Source organism: Betta splendens, chromosome 21, assembly GCF_900634795.4.
Source record: "Betta splendens chromosome 21, fBetSpl5.4, whole genome shotgun sequence".
In the NCBI taxonomy this organism is placed as follows: domain Eukaryota; kingdom Metazoa; phylum Chordata; class Actinopteri; order Anabantiformes; family Osphronemidae; genus Betta; species Betta splendens.
This window is the reverse complement of record NC_040899.1, coordinates 4,126,843-4,152,468: the sequence shown is the minus strand read 5'-3', so window position 1 is coordinate 4,152,468 and position 25,626 is coordinate 4,126,843. Positions and strand designations below refer to the sequence as shown.

Here is a 25,626-nt window from a genome sequence, read left to right as displayed (position 1 = left end):
AGTGAGTGTCCATTTAATACATCGCCCGGCAGCGGGAGCTACGTTTATTTTCTGTTTAAATGCGGCGCTCGCAGCGTGTAGCGTAGGTGAAGATGTACAAAGTCAAGTCTCTCGTTGGAAGCGTAATTAGAATGGGCCACTTTAGTCAGCGCCAACCTTTTACTCTCTGCAGTCTTCACCTTCAGTTCACTCACTGTTCTGAGCATAGTGTCGTTCCTAACAATCCACCACTGGAGTTCTTGTCTCCCGCTCCCTCGGCGCTGACGCATCCACTGACGTGGCCCCAGAGAATATAAAACAGTTGTCCACTGATAAACTGCCATTCATTGGTTAGTGAGTCAGTGCAACTTCTGGGGGCTTTGTCCTGTGATGCAATTTGATTGGTGGTTTCTCAGAAATTCACACGTTGACTAATTTGGTCACACTTTCAGTAAAACGGACTCAGACAATGAGACGGAGGCTATGAACCTGTTGTTGTTATGACGTATTCACATTCCTCCATTTGTCTCTTCCCACAACTGCACAACTCAGATCCGATCACTGTGAAAAAGAAAATCACTGGTGTGATTCCATAATGTGGTTTTCTGTCTGCTAATGAGCGTGCAAAATCAATTTACGTTAAAAAAAAGCTGACATTTTGGGGAAAGAGGCTCCTCTGCAGCGTTTCCCGTTCAGCGATTGTCGTCCTCAGAGTGTTTGTCACTTGTGGCAGAGTTTCAGGGAGTTGGAAACAGCCGACTGGTTCCGAAACGGTCGACTGCGCGTCACCTCAAGGTCACATCTGCTCCTGCTGTGCCCTGGGCTGAGCCATCTGCTTTCATGAGTCAGCAAATCACGGCGTGGAGCTGGGAGCGTTACCTGCAGTACTACCTGTGTGCACAGCGAACACTGGCCTCAGTCTGCGCCTGTAATGGAATCATATATTTTACTTTCTAAGCTTCAGGCCAGAGTCTCTCTGTAAAACAATGCACACTTTTCATGCTCTTTGTTTCAGCAGAAGAGTCCTCCATGTGGCTCATAGTGCCTCATTGTGTGAAATATGTGTAGGTGGCTGGATACCACATTTATTTCCTTTCCTACTAGATCCTTTTTCAATTACAAAAATAAGCCATTGTGTAACAGTTTCTGCCTCCTGATGTGCTCTACGCTATAGGTTAGCGATTAGCATTACATCCCCATTGCACCAGGTTGAATATATGTGGATTGAAATGTTAATGCAGTTGTCTTCTGTCTGGCCGCTGACGCTTCATTAGAGCAACATTGTGGTTTAAACTTTTCCCTGAACAGAATTTATTAGGATACAGATGATGTGGATTCAGCGAGTCAGTCAAGTCTGTTACCAAACAGACAGAGAAACGTCTCTCTGATATATGAATGTGTTCCGTTCTCAGGGATTCCGAAGGCCGTAAGCTCTGTAAGAAGCTGAAGGTGGACCCGAGCGCCAAACACGGAGGAGCGGAGCTGCTGCATTACAAGTGAGTGAGCAGAAGCCCGGCCGCCTGTCAGGCGCTCGCGTTCACACCTGAGCGTGTTCTGGGAGGCACCGCCACCGTCGCAGCCTATGGAGCGCGTCATTCACGTTTACTCCTGCTGTGTCTTGCAGAGACGGGACGTTTCACACAGAGTACAACAGGCCGGCTACCTCCAAGGTGAGCGCTCAGCCGTACATGCTCCGTAATGTCAATCAGCTGATTGCTGCGTCTCAAAACACCAATGATAGATACATAACATAATACCTCGTAGGTTTATCACCAGATGCAACACATTTCATATTAGCGTACATTCACATTGATGCACTGTAAATTATGCTGCCTTTAATAAAGATGTCACGAATACGACGTTCTTCCTGCTACAAACCGGGTTTTCCTGAGCCACTCGCGCACACTTAGAGGAACTGGACTAACTCTGACACCTCTTGGAAGCGTTGGTCTGTGTGAGCCTCCATCTGGCCCCGGCTCCAGCGCCGCCTGCGCTAAATTTAGCACCGAATCCGCAACGTTTGCATAAAATCAGCACCGAGTGTTCAAAGGACGGTTTTGTGCCGGTGTTGTTGCACAAGGTGGATGCTGCCTTTGTTAAATCCTTAAACATTCATCACTATGACTGTTGTCTTTGTGCTGCATTTATTTAGTCCATGGTAGCGTTCTTGAAAGACCCGTCAGGACCGCCGCTGTGGGAGGAGAACCCCGAAGCAAAAGATGTCGTCCACCTAGAGACCGAAAAAGTAAGGAGCGCCCAACAAGCTTTCATTTTCTATAAATGGTTGATTAATGTTAGTGTGGAGAGGCAGCATTTACAAGTTCATGTCCTCTTCCTGTACCTTCCAAAGCTGCAACATTTCCAACTCTGCAACTCAAAGTTTCACAGTCGTGACGCTCGCTGTTGTTCATGAAGTCTTGTCTTTACGCCTGAGGAAATGTGTCCTGACGGTTTTCATCCAGACGTGTCAGAGAGCTCAATTTAAAACATCCCCAGCACGCGGCCTGGAATCCTAAGATATTTATCGATGTGTTCTGCGTTTTGACCGCGCGCTCATTTAATGGACATCAGTCCTGTCACTTTTTGCCTGCCCATCATCTAACGCCCGCAGCCCTGTTGAATATTTCAACAAAGGATTATGCTGAGTATAGGTTTCAGGGAGTAGCTGAGCTCATGGAGGTGATGACGAGGGAGACAAACCGGTACGAGAGCTGATCTACCTGCTGTCCAAAGGAGGCGTTTTTTCCTTTTTAGTTACTGATTTGATGACTCTCTAATAACCTCAGTCTACTAAACTGCTGAACAAGCAATAACGATAGTGAGCTTCATTATTTTTAAGTTTACTGTGCTAAACTGAGAAAACTGCCCTACAGCATGCCAGCGGAGGAATGCTGTTAGCCAGCTGATAAGCAGTGCTACAGTAGGTGCTCTACCCACAGAGTTGCACTTTTCTCTCCCCATGCTGGGTACAGTAATATTTGCAACAGATTGCCGTTTAGTCCAAGCATCCATTAATAATAATAGTGAATAAGGCCTTATTATTGGAGAAATGCTTCTACCCATGCACTAACCATCTTTGACACCGATTTTAAACACAATAAAAATGATCAGTCAGTGTAAATACTATAAATCTATAATAAAGCTTCATCATCATGTCTCTTGTTTTGAAGGACTTCAGGAAGCTACTGAAGAAAGAGGAGAGGCCGATCCTCATGATGTTCTACGCTCCCTGTAAGTCTGTTCGTCGTTACACTGGTCAGTCACTCACAGTAACGGAGATGAGAAATACTGAACACAGGACGTTCAGAAGATGATGCGCTACGAGAGGCTGACGGCAGCTGTGAATGCAGTTTGTGTGGATTATTTGCTAATACCAGCGTCATCACACCTTGGTACATTTGACTGTACCCACAAAAATATAAAAACTTGAAAACAGCATTTTCTTATTATCATTTAAGATGTTTATTGGTTGATGACAGGTGTGATTTCACTTCCAGAATGGAGGATGTTTCAACACGTCTCGTCTCCTACAGAAAGTGAATGTGTTTAGTTATTATAGTCGTCTCGTTCACTGTATCGCGTCGTCTCTCGCATCTGATACCACAGCGCAAACTGCTTTGGACCAAAAAAAAACAATTCCCCGAGCGGATGACGGGAAATCTTTTGACAGTTGTATCGACGCTGTCAGAGCGGCGCTTCCCATTGAATCCTCTGTAATGACTCGTGCTGTTCCCTTTTGTGTTTCGCTTGCAGGGTGCGGCGTGTGCAAGCGAATGCAGCCCGTCTTTCAGCAAGCGGCCACGGAGACCAAGGGCAAATACGTGAGTGTGGCGAATGCACATGCTGCCATTTGTTCTACTACGTCACCCGTCCCTCCATGATGCCTGCACATTAGATCTGTGTGAGGTGGTGGGTGGAGTACAGTACTGTAAGTTGGGCCTAAATGGTTTTATTTCCTCCACATCTCGTAGCTCAGCAATCTCTGCAGCACAATTCAAATTCGGGAGGATAATAACCCAGGGGGCCTGTAAAGGCAGACCCCCCCCTGGTTCGCATCAGCACATTATAGTTGTTTCTTTAAAGCTTGCCAGTCACGCCAGGCAGCTTGCTTTCAGTGATTCTCAGAGTAATAGCCTTGAACAGGTCTGTAACTCGGACTGTATCGGTGTTTTGTAAGTTGCCACCTGCAGCCAGAATTCAGGGCTGCAGACCTCATCACTGAGCTTTACAGCCTCTATAGATTTTGTGTCACTTTACTTTGGTCCGTCTCCGTGTTTACTTCGCCGCCGAGCAGCATGTTGTTTCTGCTTCACACCGTGCCCCAAATGAAGGAAAACTCAGTTAACAGGTCATATTGAGTCCATTTTATTGTGTGAGGCCGTTTCTTTATATGAGCATGCTCCTACTGTCCCGTCTCTAAAGCTGCTAACAGCCGTTCCACAGCCAGTGAACCCAGCGGCTGCTGACGTTAATCACATCTGAAATCAGGTGTTTGTCTGTTTCTTTGAGGCGCATTTGTCATGTTCTGTCTGTGATTTAAATTAAAACGCCAATGAAGAGTTGATCAGAGTGGGTGTTTGATTACAGCCCACTCATCAATATTCATTCTGTCTGTGTTCTTTCACAGCACAGTCTCTTTTCATTCCTGAAGTAATCCATCTTATTTTCATTTGAAGCCCTTTGATGATGACTAGCCCGGTTTGATGTCTGATGTCGTCTCTCTGTCTTCTCTTCACCTCCCTGACAACCCCTGTCTGTGTTCCTCTTTTTATTTTGTTGTTAAGGTCCTGGCAGGGATGAATGTGCACCCGGCGGAGTTTGACGGCCTCAAGCAGGAGTACGCCGTCAAAGGCTACCCGACCTTCTGCTACTTCGAGTGAGTGGCGTCCTCTCATCCGTCTCACTGTGGGCTCGGTCCTCCTTCCCAGAGTTCAGAACATCTTGGCGCACACACTTCAAACGGGGAGCGCGGGCCAGCAGACATTATGCTGCCAGTGCTACACCTGCAACAGCGGTCCTCCAGTTACACAACCCGCTTCTGGCTTCGTACAGGACAAGGTTCCTGACAGGCTCTAAAATCCTCTGCTGTTCCTTTTGAAAAAAAAGTGTTGTGAACTTTAGGCCGCACAGCTGGAAAGTTATTATATAATATTAGCAAATATCATGTGAGACCACCTATACAAAAGTTTTTTCATCTTCAAGGTAACATTAATGCAGTCTTTGGTTTTTACAGACATCTTTTCTGTATGTAGTGTGATTGTTATATTTACTGTTTATTCTAAACACCGACTCGCATGCACCGGCCTCGACGCTTTTAGCCACATTCTCATTAGAGTGAGAGCTGAGAGTGTGACTGATGGTGTTTGTTAATGCAGACCCCCCAGCCAGAGCCTCGTATTTACAGTGCTGCTAACCGCCTGCTGGTGCTCGTAGCTCACGCTCCGTTGTCTGCTTCTCATTCTTCCTGCACCAGTTTTATCATCTGCATTTCCACATTAAATACTCTCTCATTCCAGTCTGGCCTTTTAATTAGACTAGGACTGATTGAGTGCCTCTGTGGTTAGCCAGCGCGTGCACGCGCTTGCCCTCTTCCTGTACGTGTGCACTCCATTTTTTTTTGTGTGTGTACTGTGCGGATTTGGACACGCACACACACACACACACACACACACTCGTGTAGCTGAGCTGGAGCCAGTCTGTTAGCCTGGAGCACATTAGTGTCAGCGCAGGACTGGCTAACGACCATTCAAGCCCATTGGCTTCAGTAATGAGCCCCTCTCTGATAAACGGCAGCTAATCACTACAGGCTAAATCAGCATCAACACAGCTGGAGTTATCTCGCCGCTGCACCTGGTGAGGCCGAGCGTCCAAGGTCCTCTACCTTTTCAGTCCTGCATATTAAAAGAGGCTACTGGCCAATAGAGCAGCGGCTCTCAACTTTCTAGAAATTAAAACAGTGAAAGTGTTAAGACACCACAAGGATTTGTCCTTGTGGAGAATCACACATGACTTTTATGACCCATTTCCTTTTCCCAACTTGGGTTTTTACAAGGTGTCCGTGTACTTTAAAGCAGCAGAGATAAAACAAGCAAATATAGACCTGGTCATAAATCTCACTGATTGAATTCCAAGCAGCCACTTTGTGCCGCTGAAGTCAGTTCACTTAAAATGCAAGTTTTAAGCTCCGGCTCTGGTGTGTGTTTGTGTGAAAGTGTGTATAATCTCTCGCCGTGTCCACTCGGTATCTGAGGAGCCGTATCTGCGGCCGCCACCACCCCGTGTGTGCAGAATCACACTTCCCAGACCCAGTTACTCCTGACACTGATCCTTTGGGCTGAGCTACAACATCCACTTCCCTGCCTTCATTTAGTCACAGTGAATAGAGTAGATAAACTCATTCCTTAGAAAGCAAATCTGCTTAAGGTTTGAATCTTCTCATTCTGTAAAGCGGAGGATGGGATTCTAGCTCATTTCAAATGCATTACAACAGGCTACTGTCAATTTATACAGTATGTGTGCTCCTAAGCTAGACATAAAAATACAAGACAGAGGGAAAAGTATCAGTCATCATTGGACTTTCATTCAGAGCCTTTAGTCGTCTCTCATTGAAGAGAGTTGGGTTGTTGTGTTAGTCAGATGTCTGAACCAGGGTTGTGTTTTTGGGTCATGTTGTGTTTGGGATTCTGGTTTTATGTCGTTATCTCGTGACCTGGATTACTGATATTAATTTAATTTAGAAAGTTTAGAATCTGTCTTGTTTTGTGTGTTTGGATCCAAATCATTGTTTTGTAAAATGACAGCAAACACATTTTATGTGACAAGTTTTGTTAATGACTTCACTTCACACATTCGTCTTTTTGGGATTTGAATTTTAATTGTTGACCCCCCCGCTGCCTGAAAGATGGATCTCGCAGAGGAAGGCAGGTTTCAATAGCAAAAGAATCCAGCAGTGAGTCAACTTCATGGCCAAAACACTAGAAAAGCGCTTACATTGTACAAAACAATGAATACGAAACAATAAATCATTAAATACATCAGCACTGTTTTCATGTTTCCCTCCTCATGGCTCCAAAACCAGCTGGAAATACAATAAGACCACTTAAAGCGTGTTTTACCACAGAAGGTTTGATGTGCCAGTAACAATTATGTGTTTGTCGTCCACAGTTCAGGGACTTAACGTCTCATGACCTCTCCATGATACTGAAACTGGACCCTTTCTTACAGTGTAAACAATTTTAACCTGTCGTCTTCCAGGAAGGGGAAGTTCCTTCATCACTATGAGAATTATGGAGCCACAGCCAAGGACATCGCAGACTGGATGAAGAAGTGAGTGTAATAATAATTTAATGAGCGTGTTTTTTTTGTTTGTTTTTTTTAACTGTGGTCTTCGTGCACAGTGTCATCAATCTGCACCTGCCCCGGTCGCGCCTTGAACCCCCCACCCCCACCCCACCCCCCACCTTGTCTCGCATCTCCTCCCGGCTCCTCGCTTCCCTTTCGGCACTGGCGTTAGGTCCCGGCAGGAACAGCCCAGCTGTCGACCGCCCGAGGGACAGAGCTGAGCTTTGAGCGTTCACAGCCGTCGTGGAAACGGGCTGACAGGGAGAGGATGTGCTGCAGCCACAGCGTTTGTTACTGCGCTTGTTCAGGGCCCAGCTGTGTAATTTAGCAGCAGTTGACGGGCCGACGGGTTTGAAATAACGTCACAACGCTGAATATGATTAAACCTCATGTTTCAGTGGTTAAACTGGCATTATTAATCATGCATTTCTGTTGAATTTTATTGGCCTCTGTTTTTGGCTTAAAACATGCAGGGTTTTACATATTGTTACATGTATGGACTGACCTCAGGCCGCTGCCTTTATAACTGAGTAGTTTGTAAATGTGTTCCATGTGGTAATTAGCTGGAAGACTGATGACCTGGGAGCGTCCTCATCTGCAGCTTGTTGTGTCAGAGCTTCTTTTTAATCTGTAGATGCTGCAGATGGGGAAAAGCTGATAAGGATCTTTTCAGTAAACAGTTGAAAGGTTTTTGCGGAATGCTCTGATTTGCTGTGTTCATATTTTGAGACGTCGAGCCCGTTGTGCTCTCCGCTGCACATTCTCCTCTCCCCTGTTTATCACACATAATTCTCTTCTGAAGTTTTGATGAAGTTTCTGTTATTTTGAGAGTCAGCACTCTCCCCTCCATTCCCTGTGCAGTTCCAGTCCTTTTTACTCAACTGAATCTTAAACAGAACCCATATTTCTGTTTCAGAAATGAGAGGCTAGTGTGTGGCATTTACACCATTCAGGTCTTTTGCTTCTCCTGAATTTGAGTGTATTGCTGGTCTTGATTTTCACTTTGTTCTGATTCTGACTTCAAGGCAACGTGTGCAGAGTGAAGTGAAGCTAGGAGTCCGTATCCTTGGTGATGGTACTGTATTTGTCCTCTGCTGCAGTTTTAGACCAATAATGAAGTACATCACGAATGCTAAGCAAAGGACTGTCCAGAGACGAATGCAGGAAAACCTCAGCTTTTTATTTAGAGCCCTGCAAATAAAGCAAATAATGCAAATGAGAGTTACTCATCTCTGTTTTTAAAAGTTGTGCTGTCTCTCTCTTGAGTATGTGGTAAACGCGCGTCGTCTCGCATGAGTGCAGGGAGTGGACACTTGTTTATATCGGAGTCCACTCACTCTTGGCATTGCAGAGCCGTGCTCCGTCACCAAGGTGGGGCTGCTCCGGTCCAGATGCGTGTCTGTCCATGTGAGAGTGACACACTGGGTTTAGCACAGATTACACACATCCTTGTTTAAATGTCCCTCACCTTGTGTTGCCTTTTCTCTCTCCCCCCCACTTCTCAGTCCTCTGCCTCCGCAGCCGAAGACCCCCGAGGTTCTGTGGTCAGAGACGGACTCCGCCGTCTTCCACCTGACGGACGAGTCCTTTGACAGCTTCCTGGAGGAACATCCCGCAGCTCTGATCATGTTCTATGCCCCCTGTGAGTAAAAATGTGAAGAACAGGCCTGTAGTGCTGTTCACTTTCTTTAAATAGAAGAAAGACACTTCTATACTAAAACATGTGAACAGCTAAATTAAGCCTTATTATTTATAAAGAAAAGAAACACCTGTGCATCAGTGCATCATGGCTTCAAACTGTAGATTTAACTTGATGCAGAAAAGTTCAGTTTCTGGGTCAGGTAATTTCTCTAAAGCGTTTCCAGGCCGTACATTGATGGTTGTAGTCAGGAAAAATACTTTCAGCTGTAAAATATGTGCAGCCGTGTGTCAGAGTAGCTCCGCATTCCCTTCTGCTGTGTAAAACAATCTGTTGCTGATTCTCTGAGGCGGAGCTGTTGTTTAGTGGCGCAAATAAAATCACGGCTTCAGCTCATTTTCCAACAGTCGGCTGGAGAGAGATGAAATGCGGAGCCGAGACGTAGCCGGCCGCTCTCACATACTGTACAGGACTCGCTCGTCACTGCATCACAGTGCTTCTCTGAGCCATATGGTTCACATCAGCCGCTTGTCGTCCTGAATCACGTGCCAGACTGACGCTGTTACGCAGCACTTTGTGATTACGCCAGGTTCTGTCACTGGCTTTGATTGTTTTAGGGTCCACATTGCTTTGTGCGTGTGAGGAAGCTGTTGAGAAGAGGTTTTGCATGTTGATGAACTGGACCAACCCATAATGGTGCAAATGGGGTCTTTAGGGAAAGTCTGTGCCGATGCGGCCTGATGACCCAGCGTGAGTCTTTGTCTCCACGCTGTAAAAAGAACCAAACACAAGAGTTGGGACCTTCTCCTCAGCTCTCTGTCTGATTGTGAGTCATTGTTTTCAAGACGTCATCGAATGCCCCCTTGTTTACACACGCTCTCCAGCTGCTGAAGTGATTAGAACGCATCCTTAACACTCGCATGCTGCAGCCGCAGTCATTATTACCAAAAGATGGGCTCGTTTATTTTTATTGGAAGTATTCGAAGGGCAGCTTTAAAAATGTTTTAAACGAGTTCTATAAATATGATTTGTCGAATCGGAAAAGCCCGGTGGCATCGTTTCATTAATCAGCTGGGTCTGTTTGGAATGCAAACCTGGTTCCACGGGACGAGGATCAAATGAGGCGCTGAAATGAACACAGTGAATACCAAGTTACAGCTACTCTGACTGTGAATATGTAAAACGGGAAGCGTCATTGATGGGTTTTGCCTCCAGTCTACAAATGCACGAGCTGCATTATGAACAGAACTTTGTTAATTTTACCAAACTAATCCAATAGAAAGATTCTGAACTGAGGGAATTTCATCTGTGAAAGTCTAGAGTTTTTTATCCCTCCTAAAATGGTCGCACAGGGTTTTATGAGAATATCTCTTCAGCCTTTAAAAGAAAATGAGTTCTCTTATTATCGCATCAATTACTGAAGCATTAGTAGACGCTACACGTTACAGAGCAGCCATGATTGCTTGCTGTAGTTTCAAGACAGGTCGGTCCTGAACAGAAACCGGAGTGGTTCAGTTCCCTCTGTTCAGCCGGAGTTCACTGAAACAAGCTGCATCAATTCTTAGTTTACACATAAGCATGTGTGGCTGCAGCCCTCACACATAATCAGGTAGACGTTTCATAGCACGGAGTTGGACGCGGCCTCATAGGGACACACCGATGCCCTGCCTCGCTGCCGTTTCCTAATGGCCCTGCTGTCAGAGTGAGATTAATGGTCTCTTCCACCACCACCATCAGCCTGCATTTCTGTGCACCTCTCAGCGCGGCCATCCTCACCGTCCTCTGTACACCACTTAGTGGGCTTCGTTTGCGTGCAGCTCCTTACAACAGCAAAACACCCTACTGAACGCTGTTTCCCAGAGTGAGGCTGATTATGTCCCGGGTCCAAAACAAAAGGTCTCTGAGCCAGCGTTGTTGGGAAAGCACAACAAATGACTGAACACAGGACCGGCTCCAGCATGCGCATGCACAGCACGGCTGTGAATGACCCTGCTTGGCCTCGAAGGCTTTGTATTAGCCATCAACTCGTGCACCAGGCAGTTATTAGTTCTGGTTTTGACATGTGTCCTGAACGACAACCAGCGTGAACCCAGAGAACGCGACCTCAGCTCACCTCGAGCACAGGGAGCTCACCAGGCTCTGTCCTTTCTCATTGATTTTTATTACAGCTACGGCCGTGCGTTGCCAGTGTGCTCGTTGCCTCGACTCTGAGCTCCTCTCCACCGCGGTCGGTCTGATTCAGCAATATTTCAGTTGCTTCTGATCCCCCTTCACACAAACGCTGACCGTGCCCCTCATGCACCACTCGTTCTGAATGCGGAGCAGGGATGTTGCGCGGCGCAGGGCGGACATTTGGTTTTCTGTCTTACTCATCACTTTGGAGGGTCAGACAAAGTCCTTTTAGCTTCCTCTGGTAAGCCTCCACACAATCTGCATGATCACGCACTAGTCTGACTCCACTGAAAGAGAAGCAGCTCTTTTTCTTTCCAGGCAGATCGAACTTGATTTATAGCCCGTACCAGCACTGCACTACATATTGAAGAAAGGAATTCCTGAACTGTTATGACAAGGGCAATTTACAAAGTTTGGTTCTGTGCAGAAACGTTACACACATGCACCTGTCGGCACGGATGAGCAGACGCAGCGTTCATCCCTGATCCAGCAACACAAAACGGGCCGCACGCTGTGAGAAACAAGAGCAGCTAATGTGAATTTAAAAGTATGTTGCTCATGCAATATTAAACACCAAACATGGAATTTATTCATTACCCTTAAACAGATTTGCAGCAAGCTCATGTACACAAACAGGCATAGACGCCTCCACCTCTGGAGGGTTTGTAAGCTCTAATCAAACAGTTTTTAATTAAAGAACAGAGGAGTACAGCATTTGGCTGCTGGTGATGTTTGGGGACGTATTGAAATGTATTCTCTTTGAATCTTTGCTTTCTGGTTTAAAAAAAAAACGGCAACTTTATCTAGAACTGAGACAATTTTCATTAACAGGACTAAAAGGAGTGATGTTATGTTCTGTCAAACTGTTAGTTATGGTTCAGCAGGTGACGCTCCCCAGACGTTCACGCATTCATACCTGCAGTCATCAGATGAGACTTCACTCACCTGGTGAACAGTTTCAGACTCAGCATGCGCTCAGTTAATTCCCCGACAGGTAAAGGTGAAGCAGCAGGAGACCGAAGAATTAAAGCTGTTCATGCATTGATTTGATGAGACGAACCCGTTTGTGTAATGTTGCACAGACACCATTCATAAATACTCCCTTTAGTCGGGTTCATGTGAGCTGTTGCAGGCTGATGTTGTTATATCTTGGCCTATTTACTACAAGGCATGAATGTGTTATGGTTTCTGCAAAGCGACAGAGAACCAGTTTTAAATGTTGTCTCTGTCGTCTGTTTTGTTGTCCTCAGGGTGTGGCCACTGCAAGAAGATGAAGCCAGAGTACGAGGAGGCTGCTGAAATGCTAAACAAGGGCACAGAGGTGCGTCTCCTGGCCTTGGCCTGTGTTTGTGTCCATCCCCGCATGTCACACACTCTGATGAACACACGGAGCTTCGCGGCTGCAGCGGCGCCTCATTAACACATCTTGACGCTCCCTCCTCTTGGCCTGAAGGCTGTTGGCCTGCGCTCTGCTGTGCGTGTGCAAAGGCCCAGTTCTGGATGTGTTTCTGATTAGCCGGGCGTGTTCCTCACCTCTCCGCTCCACCATTCTGTCCTCCCCAGCCAGGGGCAGGGCCTATAAAGCTCTAGCATGGTGACTACAGCAATTATCTCATCCATGAGCATCTCCCCAGCATGACACTTGGACCTTCTCCTTGTGGCTCTGTGCCCGGCACTGGAGGTCAGTGAGAAAAGCCTGGCCACTATCTGAGATGGACTGGAGCCTCTCTCACCCGGAGCTCAACTTGCCATTTATTATTTTTTTCCTTCTTGTTTCTGTTCGTTTCTTAATAATCATGCTCTAAAAGCCTTTCGACCTTGTTGTTTTTGCACGGATGTTGTTGCTCCAGAGTCCAGGTGTGTTGGCAGCGGTGGACACCACGGTGCACAAGGCTGTGGGGGAGCGCTTCAAGATCTCCGGCTTCCCGACCGTTAAGTATTTTGAGAAAGGTGAGGACAAGTACACGCTGCCACAGCTCCGAAGCAAAGACAAGATCATCGAGTTCATGCACAAGTGAGTCACACATTCACCACTCGGCTCGAACGCTTGTTCCGCTGCGTCCGAACATGACAGCTCATTCCTAGTCAGAGTCATGTTCACGGCTGTAATTTAGTCCTGACCTTAAACATTTTAGCTGCGCTCTCTTCTTCCTTGATTAGCTGCAACATGTTTCCACACGTCCTCCCTGTGTAATAAATTCATCTTCACCAAAGGGTCACTGTGAAAAGTAAAAGACATTCAATGACATCAGTTCCGATGTGGCCATTGCCATTTACGTACTGTAAACACGTACTGTTTGTGACTGGAGGTCAGCAGACGTCATTCTATAACAGCCTGACAAAGTCACACTAGCAAACACCAAACTGTTTCTCTTCTTTGGCAGCTGCGTGGAGTAAATGTTGAGTTTTGTTTTTCACGCTTTGTGCTGCAGAGTAAAAGTGGCCCTGCCCTTTTTTCATTCCTCCAGTCCCCAGGCGCCTCCTCCACCGGAGCAGTCCTGGGAGGACAAGCCGTCCAGCGTCAGCCATCTTGGCTCCGACGACTTCCGAGAGGCACTGAAGAAGAAGAAACACGCTCTGGTCATGTTCTACGCGCCCTGTAAGAGCTTTATTAAAGTCAACTCCACTTCTCCACAACAATTCCTCATAATTAGCTCATGTGTAACTGGAACCAGTTTTCAGTGACTGTTAAATGTCATGCTTTTTGGCCGTTTGGGTGAAAATGTTAAGTGTGTGCAGCCATGAGGTCCCAGCCCTGCTCTGTCAGACTCTGTGATCATATCCTGCTTTAAACCAGTGCATTCATTCGACCTAAAGCTTCCTGCCAAGCTCCTCGTCAGACGTATATAAACCCCACCTAAGCCACGGGGAGATTGAGGAATGACTCAGCTCACTGAGAATAGATTTGAAGTTTAAAAAAAAAAAAGAGAGAGAACACATTACATTTACATTTCAGGCTTTTCGGAAAACATGCAGTTCTATAATGCAGCTCGTCCTGAAACTGCACCTTTGACTCAAACTTTTACCACAAAACAAGCCTCCTTTAACAAATTCTACATTTCCTGTCTGGTTCTTGCAGAGAAAACCAGATCTTGTTAACTCCATGGAGACCACAGCAAAGCTATCAGAGTTCTCAAACAAAGCACAGATGGGGAGGGAATATAGAGCTGCTAAGTTGCTGAAGTATCCGTGGCCATGTTGACGCATGCACCTCTGTCCTTGTTGTCTCACCCCCGTGTCTGATGAGGGCTTCAAAGCCAGACCGAGCGCGGCGGTCGGCTGCTGCAGCTGTCAGGCCCTTCGCTGCGTCCTCCCACAAAGAGCTGCTCCATATGCACATCGGGCAGGAGCAACCTGCGACGGCTCCCTCCTCGCCTGCAGCCTGTTCACTGGAGTCTTATCAGTGAGGGAGCGTGCGTCCAATAGAGCATTAAATGAGAAACAGCAGTTTGCTTGTGACGTTGAAGCTGCAGATACTGATGGTTTATTATCCTCCGAGTGGAAGCTGAACTAAAACATACATTGTACTGGACACTTTGGATGCGTAGTGTATTAGCAAAAATGATCTATGCCTAAGCTATGAATTCTATCATGTTTACTATGAAGCAATGGTGGAAAGACAGATGACTCCAGAATGCTGCATTGTGTCTTCCCTGCAGTGTCTTTGTCTCTTTAGCATCACTGTTTGATTCTGTCAGTATTTATGAGAGACGTTGGAGGGACAGCAGCTCTCATGAGCAGCAGCAGGCGTTTAGCTGCGTTTGAGCCTCAGGGAGGATGCGAGGTGAATCAAACATGAAAGCTAAACACTGGAGGTCTATGTGTTAGTGTTATTCAGCAGTTTGACCATATCTGAGCAACCGCTGTGACCTGCCTGGTGCAGCCTGTTGTCTACACACACACGAGTCATGCCTGTGTTCGTTTTTTTTCACGTTTCATCCCAGAAAAGGTTTAAGGACCGTTTGATGGTGGAGTTGAAAGGATGCTTCAGCTGGACATTCTCTGCTCAACAGAGGCACAGGGAGGAAGAGGGGAGCGATCAAAGGGCGGCTGCACAGTTGGTGTATAATTAGGTTGAAGGTGTATGTGAATGCATAAAAACACTTAATTATAATGGCAGCCTGCGAAATCCATTTACAGCGAGATCATCGTGTTAATACTTCTAGTGGTTCATGGAAACACTTGCTGCAGTCCTGGCGATAACAGGAGTGTCAACAACGAGGAACTGAACAAGTCCAGTCCGTTGCTGAAGACGTGTTGTTGCTTTGACATCTAGGTTCGATGTAATTTGCAGTTTGGTGATTTACACCAAAGCTTTAATCCACAGTTGAATCAGTTGCACAGCTGCTACACAAGTTTTAGGCCCGAGCCGCAGCTACTGAACGCATCCAAGGACACAGCCGTACGTACAGGAGGAGCAGGGAAGCTGACAGAGTTGAGCCTGGAGGCGGTAATATGCTCTATGAAATATTTGGCTTTTTTTTTCTCAATGTTGAGAAAAAATTGAGCCCTAAAAGAAACGTCTGCTCGTTTCAGCATCTCGCTCCTAAACTGGAACACTAAGTGAGGCCCAGACTTTATCGCTTGCTGCCCCAGAGGCTTGATTGTAAACAGTATTTACAGCGTGTTTTCATCCAGTCAGCGCTACCTACAGCTTCCCACAGCATTTAACGCGTCTCAATTACCAAAAGGAACTGTTTGAGAAAGCTGCATGTGTGGTTAGAAAATGATGCTCAGAAAGGCATATTATCTTTACAAATGGGCTTGGTTCCCGACTCGTGGCTGATTGACCGGTCATTTACTAACTCGGTACATGAAAGCTTTTATCCAGTCACCCACTGACAATCTGTGGTTTTTTCCTCTTCGGAAATCTATTTGTGACCACAGTCTGCGTTGCTGCCATTTTCACCTTTCCAACAGAGGAACTCGATTTCCACCAGTACTTATGACAGTTTGACTGTAATGAACAGAAGTGGGTACTTGACATCGGCAACAAAGGGACAAAACGAGCGGCGCCTACCGCAAAAGATGAAACTGCAGCAGAATGAGCAGAGAGACGTCAGCACAGCTGTCGGGAGTCGGGAACGCTTCCGTACAGATTAATGGTTAGCTGCAGCTCTGGTGTGGTGTGGATGTATTTGTTTTTGTTTGAGGATGGACACGCTATCGGTGGACGGATCCAGGGAGCTGGTGTTTACAGTGGATCCGTCTCCTGTGTGGCGTGAACCTGGAAGTAACTGCAGGACTGAAGCTTAGTGTTTGTGTTTCCCCCATGATGCATTGCAGTCATTTCGCCTGGATTTGTGCATGTTAATATGACCAAGCCTGGCGTTGGCGTGTAAATGAGTCTGTCCTGTCTCTGCTCCTCTCTCGCAGGGTGTCCACACTGTAAAAACGCCGTCCCTCACTTCACCACGGCAGCAGAGCTCTTCAAGGAGGATCGAAAGGTGAGTGCTGCTCTGTCTCGCTCACGTTTCCACCCAGGCGTCAAGAGGTCAAGACAAGATTCAGGTTCTCAGTGAAAGTAAAAGCTCTCCCTTAATTCTCTGGTGAGGCAGCCTCTGATCACTGATAGCTGATATGCTGATATTCACAACAACACAGCTGGAACTGCTGCAGACCTGAAATCCTGCTCCACATCATGATGCAACCCTTCTGATGAAGCACAGCTCCAGCCTTAACCTCCTCCTGTCTCACAACCTCCCAGACGCCTTAAGAATGGCACCTTTTGGTTTGCTTCTCTCTCTATATGATGTAAACCTCACACATTTATCAGAAACCTTCAGAGTTACGCCATAAGACGAACAAACTCATCCGTTCCTCCCAGGTCCACTTGTTCACATCTGAAGCCACTTGGCACGTATGTTTTTCCTGAGCATCCTGGTCAGCTCAGAGGTTTCGGCTCCTCGAGTGTTTCCCGTCGCTCCGTTTATTCCCAGACTGCCTCTGGGATGTGGAGAGCAGGGCTCTGCAGGGGCCGAGCCGTCTGTTGCAGGATGTCTTGTTCTTTTAGGGGCTCAAAGTGGTTCTTCACGGCTGACTCTGTGTTTGGCTTCGTTGTGATGCTACATATTGAATCTATGACCCATCAGACCCTTCACCGATGGTTGAGTGCACTGAATTCTAATCTGAACATCAGATGTTGGATTCTGGAGGCTGAAAACGGCCCCTCTCTTTGGGAAAGAAAGAAAACAAACACTACCCAAAGTTAAAGAATCCTCATTATTGAATGAAATATTCACGCACATCATTTGAGATCAGGCCTCACTTATTCTCCTCCTCATCTTCACTCCCTCTCCTTCTTTCTCCCTTTGGATTTGTGTCCGGGCACTTTCCTCCTCCTGACTTTCCGCGTTAATACGGCCTGACTGCAGGAGGTTCAATATTTCCAAACCTCTTAACTGAATGACTCACTCTCGCACACACACCGTGGGTGTGTGTTGGCCAGGCTACAATTTTTAATCTTAGAGTGACACTAACCTTTTAAAGCACTGTTTTCTTTCGCTGGTAAACGCACGCTCGCTGCATAATTTTAACTGCGCATTGTTCCAGTTGCGCTTAAGCAACGCTGCGCTCTCATTTGTGTGGAATGTTTCAAAATCACTGTCAGATGGTACGAAGCGGTGACGCGTTAGCAGCTTAGTCATCCAGAGACAACGCATTGTGCGATAACAGTAAAGAGCTGGAAGTCTCTGACTGCTGCCTTTTCAGCAGAAGGTTGAGGAAAGTGTCGATGCCTTTGTTGACTTCTTCATTCTCAGACTAAACACTAAGGTTCATAAATCCCCAATTAGGACAGAGGAGCTGTAAACAGGAACAGGAACATTTGTCTTTTAGGAGTGATAAGTGTTTGTTTGTTGGTTTGCTTATCTCTAACAGCTGGAGGCGTTTCTGGCGTTACATCAGCGTTTAGCTTTGTTGTCTGGGTCTGATCTGATGAAGTGTCCACAGCGAGCGTCGTGTGTGTGGAGGTTGTAAAACCCAGACGCTGGGGATCTGCTCGTCTCGCTGGACCTCCAGCAGCCAGTGGAGGTGTGAAGCTGTGTTTGAACAGGAGTGAATCGGAGAACCGTGCTTGTGTTTACTTGGCAATCCTTCCTATTTATTAAGCTGAGCCCCAGAGTATTGTACCAGGCCAGTGCTGGTCTATTAGCTGCCCTCGCCTCATTTACCAAAGACAAACACCAGCTTAGCTCTGGCTTTGAAGACGCAAACAATTAAACTCCACATTCTGTGCTGTATGACAGCGGGGGGTGGGTGGGTGGGGGGGTTCTGTATACAAGGTTTGTTCTGAGCTGTTTGTCTTTTCTCCAAATTCCAATCAGCGGCTGCAATAAAGGTGAACATTGGCAGGAGCTGCTTGCTTCCAGAAGCCGCCTGTTGCAGCACTAATGAGAACAATTTGGGGCTTTTCTTATTGAGCGCGTAACAATGCAGAGTTTCTGCTGTTTTGTTGAGTTGTCATTACAATAAAATAACAACGGCAGAGTTTGGACTGTAAATACCCCATTAGACGGAGGCTGCAGGAGGGCCGGTACTTCATCTGCACCGTGCGTGAGCTGCTGCTCTGGGATCAGCGCCGCGACGCGTGGTCCTGATAACGGAAGCACCTACAGACGTCAAAACGCGTCTGCAGCTTCATTCTCTCCTCACTTTAACACTGATTGATCGCAGTTGGATTGGAGGCGTCTTCATATTACGGCAGCTTCTTGCTGTATAATCAGATTGTGTGTTTGTAGTAGTTAAATATTGGCTAACTGTCCAGTGGGGTCCATTAGGGATAATATCAAGCAGCTCATTTCTGTTAGAACAGCCTCCGCTGTGAGCAGGGCTGTGAAATCCGTTCATTAGCAGAGTGCGTTCAGCTGATGTGGAACGCTTCCTTACTGACGCGCAGCAGCAGCACTCATTTCTTCCAGCCCACGCTTTGTATTCGCAGGTGTCGTCCATCGATACGTTGGCCCCTCGTGCAGATTCTCAACATATGAGTGGCTGTATTTGCATAAGAAAGGAAAAAAAACGAGAGCCACTTGTATTTTGTAATTAGGACAAGAAGTTTCGAGTGCCACTTCACGGCAGAACGCGCAGACAAAGTGTGTAATGCGTTTCCCTCCTGCGTCCGATCCGTCATTTCCACATCCAGCGCGCGGACACGTCCGACTGGAAGCCATTATTCGCCGGTGACACGTTCGCTGTTCAGCGCCCTGAGACGGCGACAGTTCAGCCGTCCAAAAGGACACGCTGAGTGAGTCATGTGTCGGTGCACGCACCGTTGCGGCAGCTTGTCACAAATGGATGCCGCAGCCTCACAACATAAATCTCTGGTTGTTTTTACGTAGGAGTGATCGTGGTAGTCGGATGTTTCTCTTCTTCCCACCGCCCATCGAAATTGTGTAGCGGAGGAGAAATATGTCGTAAACCTATGAATAGAAGCTGGGATACTAAATTTGGATAAGTGTTATGTAGTAGTAGTACTAGTAGTAGTAGTAATATTTACAATATTAGTAAAATGTATTTGTTCTTAAAGATAAAACAAAAGCTGCTTGTGATTTAACGTGATTTTAAGAGACTAATAAAAGGAGCAAATGTAAAAATGAGCTGGAGCTCATAGCAGCTGGAAGGTGTTGTAGCTCTAATTGCTTAAATTTGAACAACTAGAATAAATAAGAGCAAACATTAAACCTTATGATGATTAGTTTTGCTTTTCTTCAGCGTGAAAATGATCGTAACCCAACACACAGATCCAAACTCTGGGAAATATTTACCATTTATTTCTGATCATTCGCTGCATTTTAGGTTTAATGGCTTCACAATAAAAACAATAAAATCAGCTTTTATGCTTTGTTATGTTGATAATTTCAGCCGTGTTGCATTCATGGTCTCCTTTCGGCTCTTCAGATTGTTTACGCTGCTGTGGACTGCACTAAAGGACAGAACCACGAGCTCTGTAAGCAGGAGGGGGTGGAGGGCTACCCCACCTTCAACTACTACAACTACGGCAAGTTTGTGGAGAAATACAATGGAGATCGTGGGGTAAGTGACATGTCACCTGATACCTTTTATTCACTCACTAGATTCAACTATTATTAATCCCATGAAAACATGACTCACCATTTATTTTGAGACTGGATCAGTTATCGCTTGGTGACCTTTTCTCCACAGGAGGTGGGCTTCACCGGGTTCATGCGCAATCTAAGAGAAAAAGCTGTGAAGAAGAAAGAAGAGCTCTGAGGGGCACTGCTCCGTGACCCTTGACCCCAACAAGGGTCCTATCAGCACTGACGAGACTTGATGACCTCAGCAAAAGGCTATTTTTTATACCGCAGTGATCGCGTTTATAATAATACCAACAGAGTACCTAGAGTCGGACCGACCACTTGAGACTTCTTTTTTTTTTTCTGGTGGGCAGAAAATACAAAGACAAAACACGTGATTCCCTTTTTTTGCCCAAACACTGTGACTGTATGTGTGAAAGCTACACCCTATACTTTATCTATGCAATACTCAGCCCTGCTCCGCCCTGTGGGGTCTGTGTGAGCGACACGTTCTGGTGGTGGCTTCACAGGAAACCCGGTCCAGTCACATCCGCCCCGCTCCGTCTGCAGGAGACACATGCTCTTATTTAACACACCCGATGGTTTCAGTGTTTCTGTACAGACATCTCATTTTAGAACCACTCAATATTTAGTTCCCCCTGCTGAGGATTTGAAACATAAGATTTACGTGAACATCTTAAAAGGCCAAAGCTTGTAGATAGCTACGTGATGAGCTACAGTGAGGAACTCACAGCAGCAATGAATGGATGACGTAGGTGGAATGTGTTCAAGGGGCCGGTGTTCTGTTTGCTTTCTTTGGCTTTTATGATTAGCTTTGCTTTTGGAAAGGACATATTCAAAACTGTGGCCTTAAAACACAAAGATTGAATTTCGGAAATTTGAAAAGCTAAGCAGAGAAGACGTGGCGGCCTGGTGCCACTGCAGCTCCCACAAGCAAGTCATGGACCGGCGCAAATGAAAGGAGAAGGAACGAAAGCGGAGCATGAAATGCCAAATATCCTGTACGTTACCCTTGACATTCTCACGCTTTGCACATTTACAAATTTTCACAAAATCCACAGCAGCAGAGATGTCTTTGTTAACTCAAAATGGGATTTTATCAATGATTTAACAACGGCAGCCTTCATTTACATGAGCGCGAGCAGCTAAATGCTGCATGCTGATCCTGACGTGTCCGACCCGGTTGGTTCCGAGCGACGCAGGAGCCTGTGTTCCGCCTCCTGCTGCACTGAGCCACATCGCAGCAACGGCCAGTCGGGCCCCGTCTGTGTCAGGGCATTAAGCTGATGGGCTTCACCTCAGCTCAACAGGCGGCCCCACACGTACCATCAGACCCAAAGTGATGACTTCAGTCCAAGCAGGGAGTAATGAAGTACTAAAGAAGTGAGGTCTCCAGTCTCCGCTTCCCATCGAATCATGAGCTGGGGACCGGTATCATTAGTTGTGTCGCTTTGTTTTTTAATGCTGTGTGTTTTCCACTCCCACGCTTGGTCCAATATAAATATTTAAAGGCTTATCTGTAGCTGAACCCATCTTTTATTATTCAACACTTTGCTTTTTTCATTATGAATACAGTTCTCAGGGATAGCGAAACACAATTAAAGGGAACTAGTTTGTAATTTTGCATTCCAGCGGAGTCATGTTGAGCCGTTAAAGGTGCCCAAATTAATCATTGTTTACATTTGTATCCCATGGAGAAGCGGATGAAATCGTCCTTTCCTGTACTATATCGTGTATAGTCAGTAGATGTTACTGAGCCATTCCTAAAGGACTAATTCCAAGTCGAGCTGTCGCTCTCCAAATAATGTTTAATGTGACTCAACGTTCGATGGAGTGAAAGCGCGTTTTTTTACAGTTCCGTGTTGACGTGTTCCTGTTGTTGGGTGTTAATGAGATGACATTTCATTACTACATCCATGTGTTTGTTTTGGACTCATCCAGTGACGTCACGTTGGTCGACCGCCTCTGTCTTATCCCAAAGGTTTCTGTGTCGTGTGGAGGTTCTGTCACACTTATGCCAAGAAGTCATTGTTGCCTTTGTTGAGTTTTCTGTGCCCAGCCATATGTACAGTTTTCCCATTACAGTAAAGGAAGAAATAAAGTTTTCAAATCACTAATTTGTTTCTGTTCACGACCAAAACATTCTTGTTTAGTCGATAAATGAAGTGGTAAAAAGCAAGAAACGTATCACACGTCCGATTAGTCACAATAAACAAGCCCAGTAAAAATATAAGGCTGGAAAAATGCTTTTCCTTTTAATGAGCCATGTTGAGAGCCTGCGTCCATATCCATAAATCTTGGTGTTATTCTGAGCTCTTAAAACCTTCTGGTGGTACAAGACTAGAGCTGCTAAATGTAAGTAACAAACAGTGCACAGTGAGTGTGGATCTGAACCAAAGACGTGAACCGGGCTGCACCGCTGTCAATAACATAAATACAGGTTGACCTTGGCCGGTCCTTCTCCCGGTGAAAGCAGCTTTTGAGCCCATTTATCTCCGTGTTCCTCTGAATTCGCCTTTTCAGAAGGGAAGCAAATGGAGCACAAGCTGCACTCAGCAGATCAGACGCTGATGGCTTTCTAATGAGAAATGGCAGGAAAATGGCTCTGAAGTCCTAGAAGTGACCCGGCCAATCTCCACCGCCTCGGCTTCGGTTTCAGAGCTTTTGAAGCGGCGTCCGGAGGAATCTGCCGGCGTCGGCCTGTTTCACACACAACCTGTCCAGCAGGTGTTCAGCAGAACGTTGGGCCCATGTGAGGGGTTGAAACGCAGCCATCGGACCACAGGCACAAATCCTCTCAGCCCCCGTTTGACTCTGAGGGGTGGATGTTTCTTCATGCCTCGTAGCCTGAAAAACTCTTTAAGAAGCGGAGGTTGTTCGTACAGAGTCACACTCCACTCATTCAGGTGCCCTTAAAGTAACTCGAGCCATTTTCCCTTTATGGATAAATGTGTTTTGTGCTGTTGAGGATTTTATCTCTGTGATGTCAATCGACCGTCGGCCCGTCGTCTGTCATCCTTACATGCACGTGACCCCGTCCAAATCAATCTCCTGATTTTATAGTTTCTTTATTTGCTGTTGTTTCTTTATTATTCAATATCCTGACGTTGCAACACGTTGGTCGAGGAGGCAGGAGTCAATGAAAAGAAGAATTTAGACAAATATCAATTTCCTTGAACTTGTTTTTTTATGCAAGAGTAATCGCAAGGTCCCTGCTGAAAGATCCATATGTTCTCTCTCTGTGAAGGATGATGGAAATCGAAGGCCCTTCATAATATTGTTGACACAAACTGGTAAATTATGGCTGATAAACCCCTCATGCCTTCGACTGAAGCGCTTCCATGGTTCAGATTCCAGGAAGCGGTGCTGAGCGTGACGTCTGGTTTGTGTCTCAGTTTGGGAGTGTTTCTGATGGAAAATGCATTTAAGGTAAAGATCAGATGTTTTCCACTAAAACATGCATTTTTATGTCTTCTAACAATTTGCCTGTATAATGATGTTTATCTAGAACTTATTTTCCAGACAGACACTATAAACAAACTGTGTTTCGCAGTCAGACTTCTTCTTCTGCTGTTTTTATTTGACTTTTAGAAGATAATTACATTCAAACGCAGCCTTCGCTCAGAGTTTGAGCCCAGTTGAGCGACACACATGAACGCAGCCGTTCTGTCTTTCTCTGAGGCAATGGAACATAACTGCAGCCCTGGATTGTGTTGAAACTGAATGCATGCAAATGTTTATGTACCAGGAGAGTAGAGGCACCAGTGATCAGAAAAATGATAAGACCCTCGAGGCCTAATTAACCTTGAGTTTGGTTTGCTGGAACCTTTGATCAATTTGGGAGAAGGGCAGAGACTTTAGCCCCTGCAGCTAAGAGATGGATTTTTAAAAACGTTACCGCTGATGATTTTTGTCGCTGAGCATTTGACTGAGGATCATGTACCACCGCTTGTTTGGTTTGTTTACCCCACTGTGCTTCACAAATGAAAATATGTCAAACTCCACATTCCAATTCATCTAATGCTGATTGTGTTCTTCCATGTCAGACTGGGAAACACTGTAGAAACAGGGGACACGTTACTCAAACTTTATGAGGGTGAAGCCCAACACACATTGTTTATGGAGTGTGGCGTCCACACAGAGCTACCACATACATACATTCTATGACCTGACTGGGAGATACAGTACAATGATAGATAAACTGCACTGGTTCATGAATTTCCTGAAGGAATGTCAGGATCCTACAGAACAGGTTTATTTTTAGATGTGTCATGTTGCTCAGAATTCCTCCAAATTCAAATGTACAATGATGACCTGCAGGGAAGGAGAACACTGGCAGTGATGCATCTGAATGCTGATGTGTTGGAGCCTATGTTTGGACTGTGTCACTGTGAATGACGACACTGCCTTCCTCACACCTGACATTCCCTGCACTAAACGCTCACCCAGACCTGTGGCTATTCATCAACTTGTCAGCAACAGCAGGCATCCATCATCCACTTTCACTGTATGCCAGTTTCTCTACTCCTCTGTCTCACAACACACACACACACACACACACACACACGCAGGTCACAAGGGGACCAAGGAGCTCCCCTCAGGCTGACACATTGCCTGGAATCTGTGCAGATTGCATGGATGTGTATGAAGGATGGAACTCAGAATTGTTTTCATTTCCTCTAACCACAGACTTGTTTTTCCTCTATATTCTAACAGGAAATATATGAAAATTGAAGAAAATGCTGACGCGAGTAAATGGCCTATTTCAGGCCTGAGTGGAGCTGCACCAAAGCTTGGCAGGCTCTGGGCACACATTATTTATTTTTTATGTTATTTTCATTTTAACATTAAAAATAAATCTCAGCATCAATACTCGGGAATAGGGCTAATTTGTTATTGGTTTTCTAAAGGAAGAAGCAACTGAAACAAACAGAAACAACAGGACACAAACTTTTTATGAATATTGACAATTTTAATTTTTCTGCAAATGTATTTGAATTACTTGAAATGTACTTATTTAGTTGCTTTTGGTATGATTATTAAACTTTGTTACTGTTACATAGAAATATTCTACGAATGTTAAAGGGAGGAAGTCCTGCATGGATCTGGGTGTTTATCTTTCAATTCATTTAGTCATTTTTAAAGTGAATTTACCTCACACGCTAAAAACTAGTACATTCTAAATAGGTCACACATACTCCAACATCACAACACTTTTTATATAAACTCAAAAAAAAAGTAAACAAATAATAAACATTGCAAATGTATGTTATCCAAACGAGGCATTGGCAGAAAGTAATCACATGTATTAATATAATAAATATAATTATCACAAATCAGTTATGCTCCATCCAAATATTATCATAATGTCACAGAATATTTTCCTGACATTTGTTCATTATTTGTTTATTACTGTTTCGCTTTCGAAGGTCTTCTTTT

General features: G+C 45.6%; 1 protein-coding gene across 1 annotated transcript in view; it reads left to right on the top strand.

Moving 5' to 3' along the window:
- pdia5 (protein disulfide isomerase family A, member 5) overlaps positions 1–22,300 on the top strand; it is a 31,525-nt gene extending 9,225 nt beyond the window's left edge. Inside the window, exons 4-17 of the mRNA XM_029136923.3 lie at positions 1,392–1,475; positions 1,604–1,649; positions 2,132–2,224; positions 3,150–3,210; positions 3,733–3,800; positions 4,764–4,855; positions 7,234–7,305; positions 8,826–8,962; positions 12,382–12,452; positions 12,982–13,145; positions 13,600–13,730; positions 16,508–16,578; positions 20,030–20,164; positions 20,294–22,300. Coding sequence (XP_028992756.1) covers positions 1,392–1,475; positions 1,604–1,649; positions 2,132–2,224; positions 3,150–3,210; positions 3,733–3,800; positions 4,764–4,855; positions 7,234–7,305; positions 8,826–8,962; positions 12,382–12,452; positions 12,982–13,145; positions 13,600–13,730; positions 16,508–16,578; positions 20,030–20,164; positions 20,294–20,362 — 1,294 coding nt within the window. The 3' untranslated portion in view covers positions 20,363–22,300. The remainder of the gene's footprint in view (positions 1–1,391; positions 1,476–1,603; positions 1,650–2,131; positions 2,225–3,149; positions 3,211–3,732; positions 3,801–4,763; positions 4,856–7,233; positions 7,306–8,825; positions 8,963–12,381; positions 12,453–12,981; positions 13,146–13,599; positions 13,731–16,507; positions 16,579–20,029; positions 20,165–20,293) is intronic.
- Positions 22,301–25,626: the final 3,326 nt, after the last annotated feature.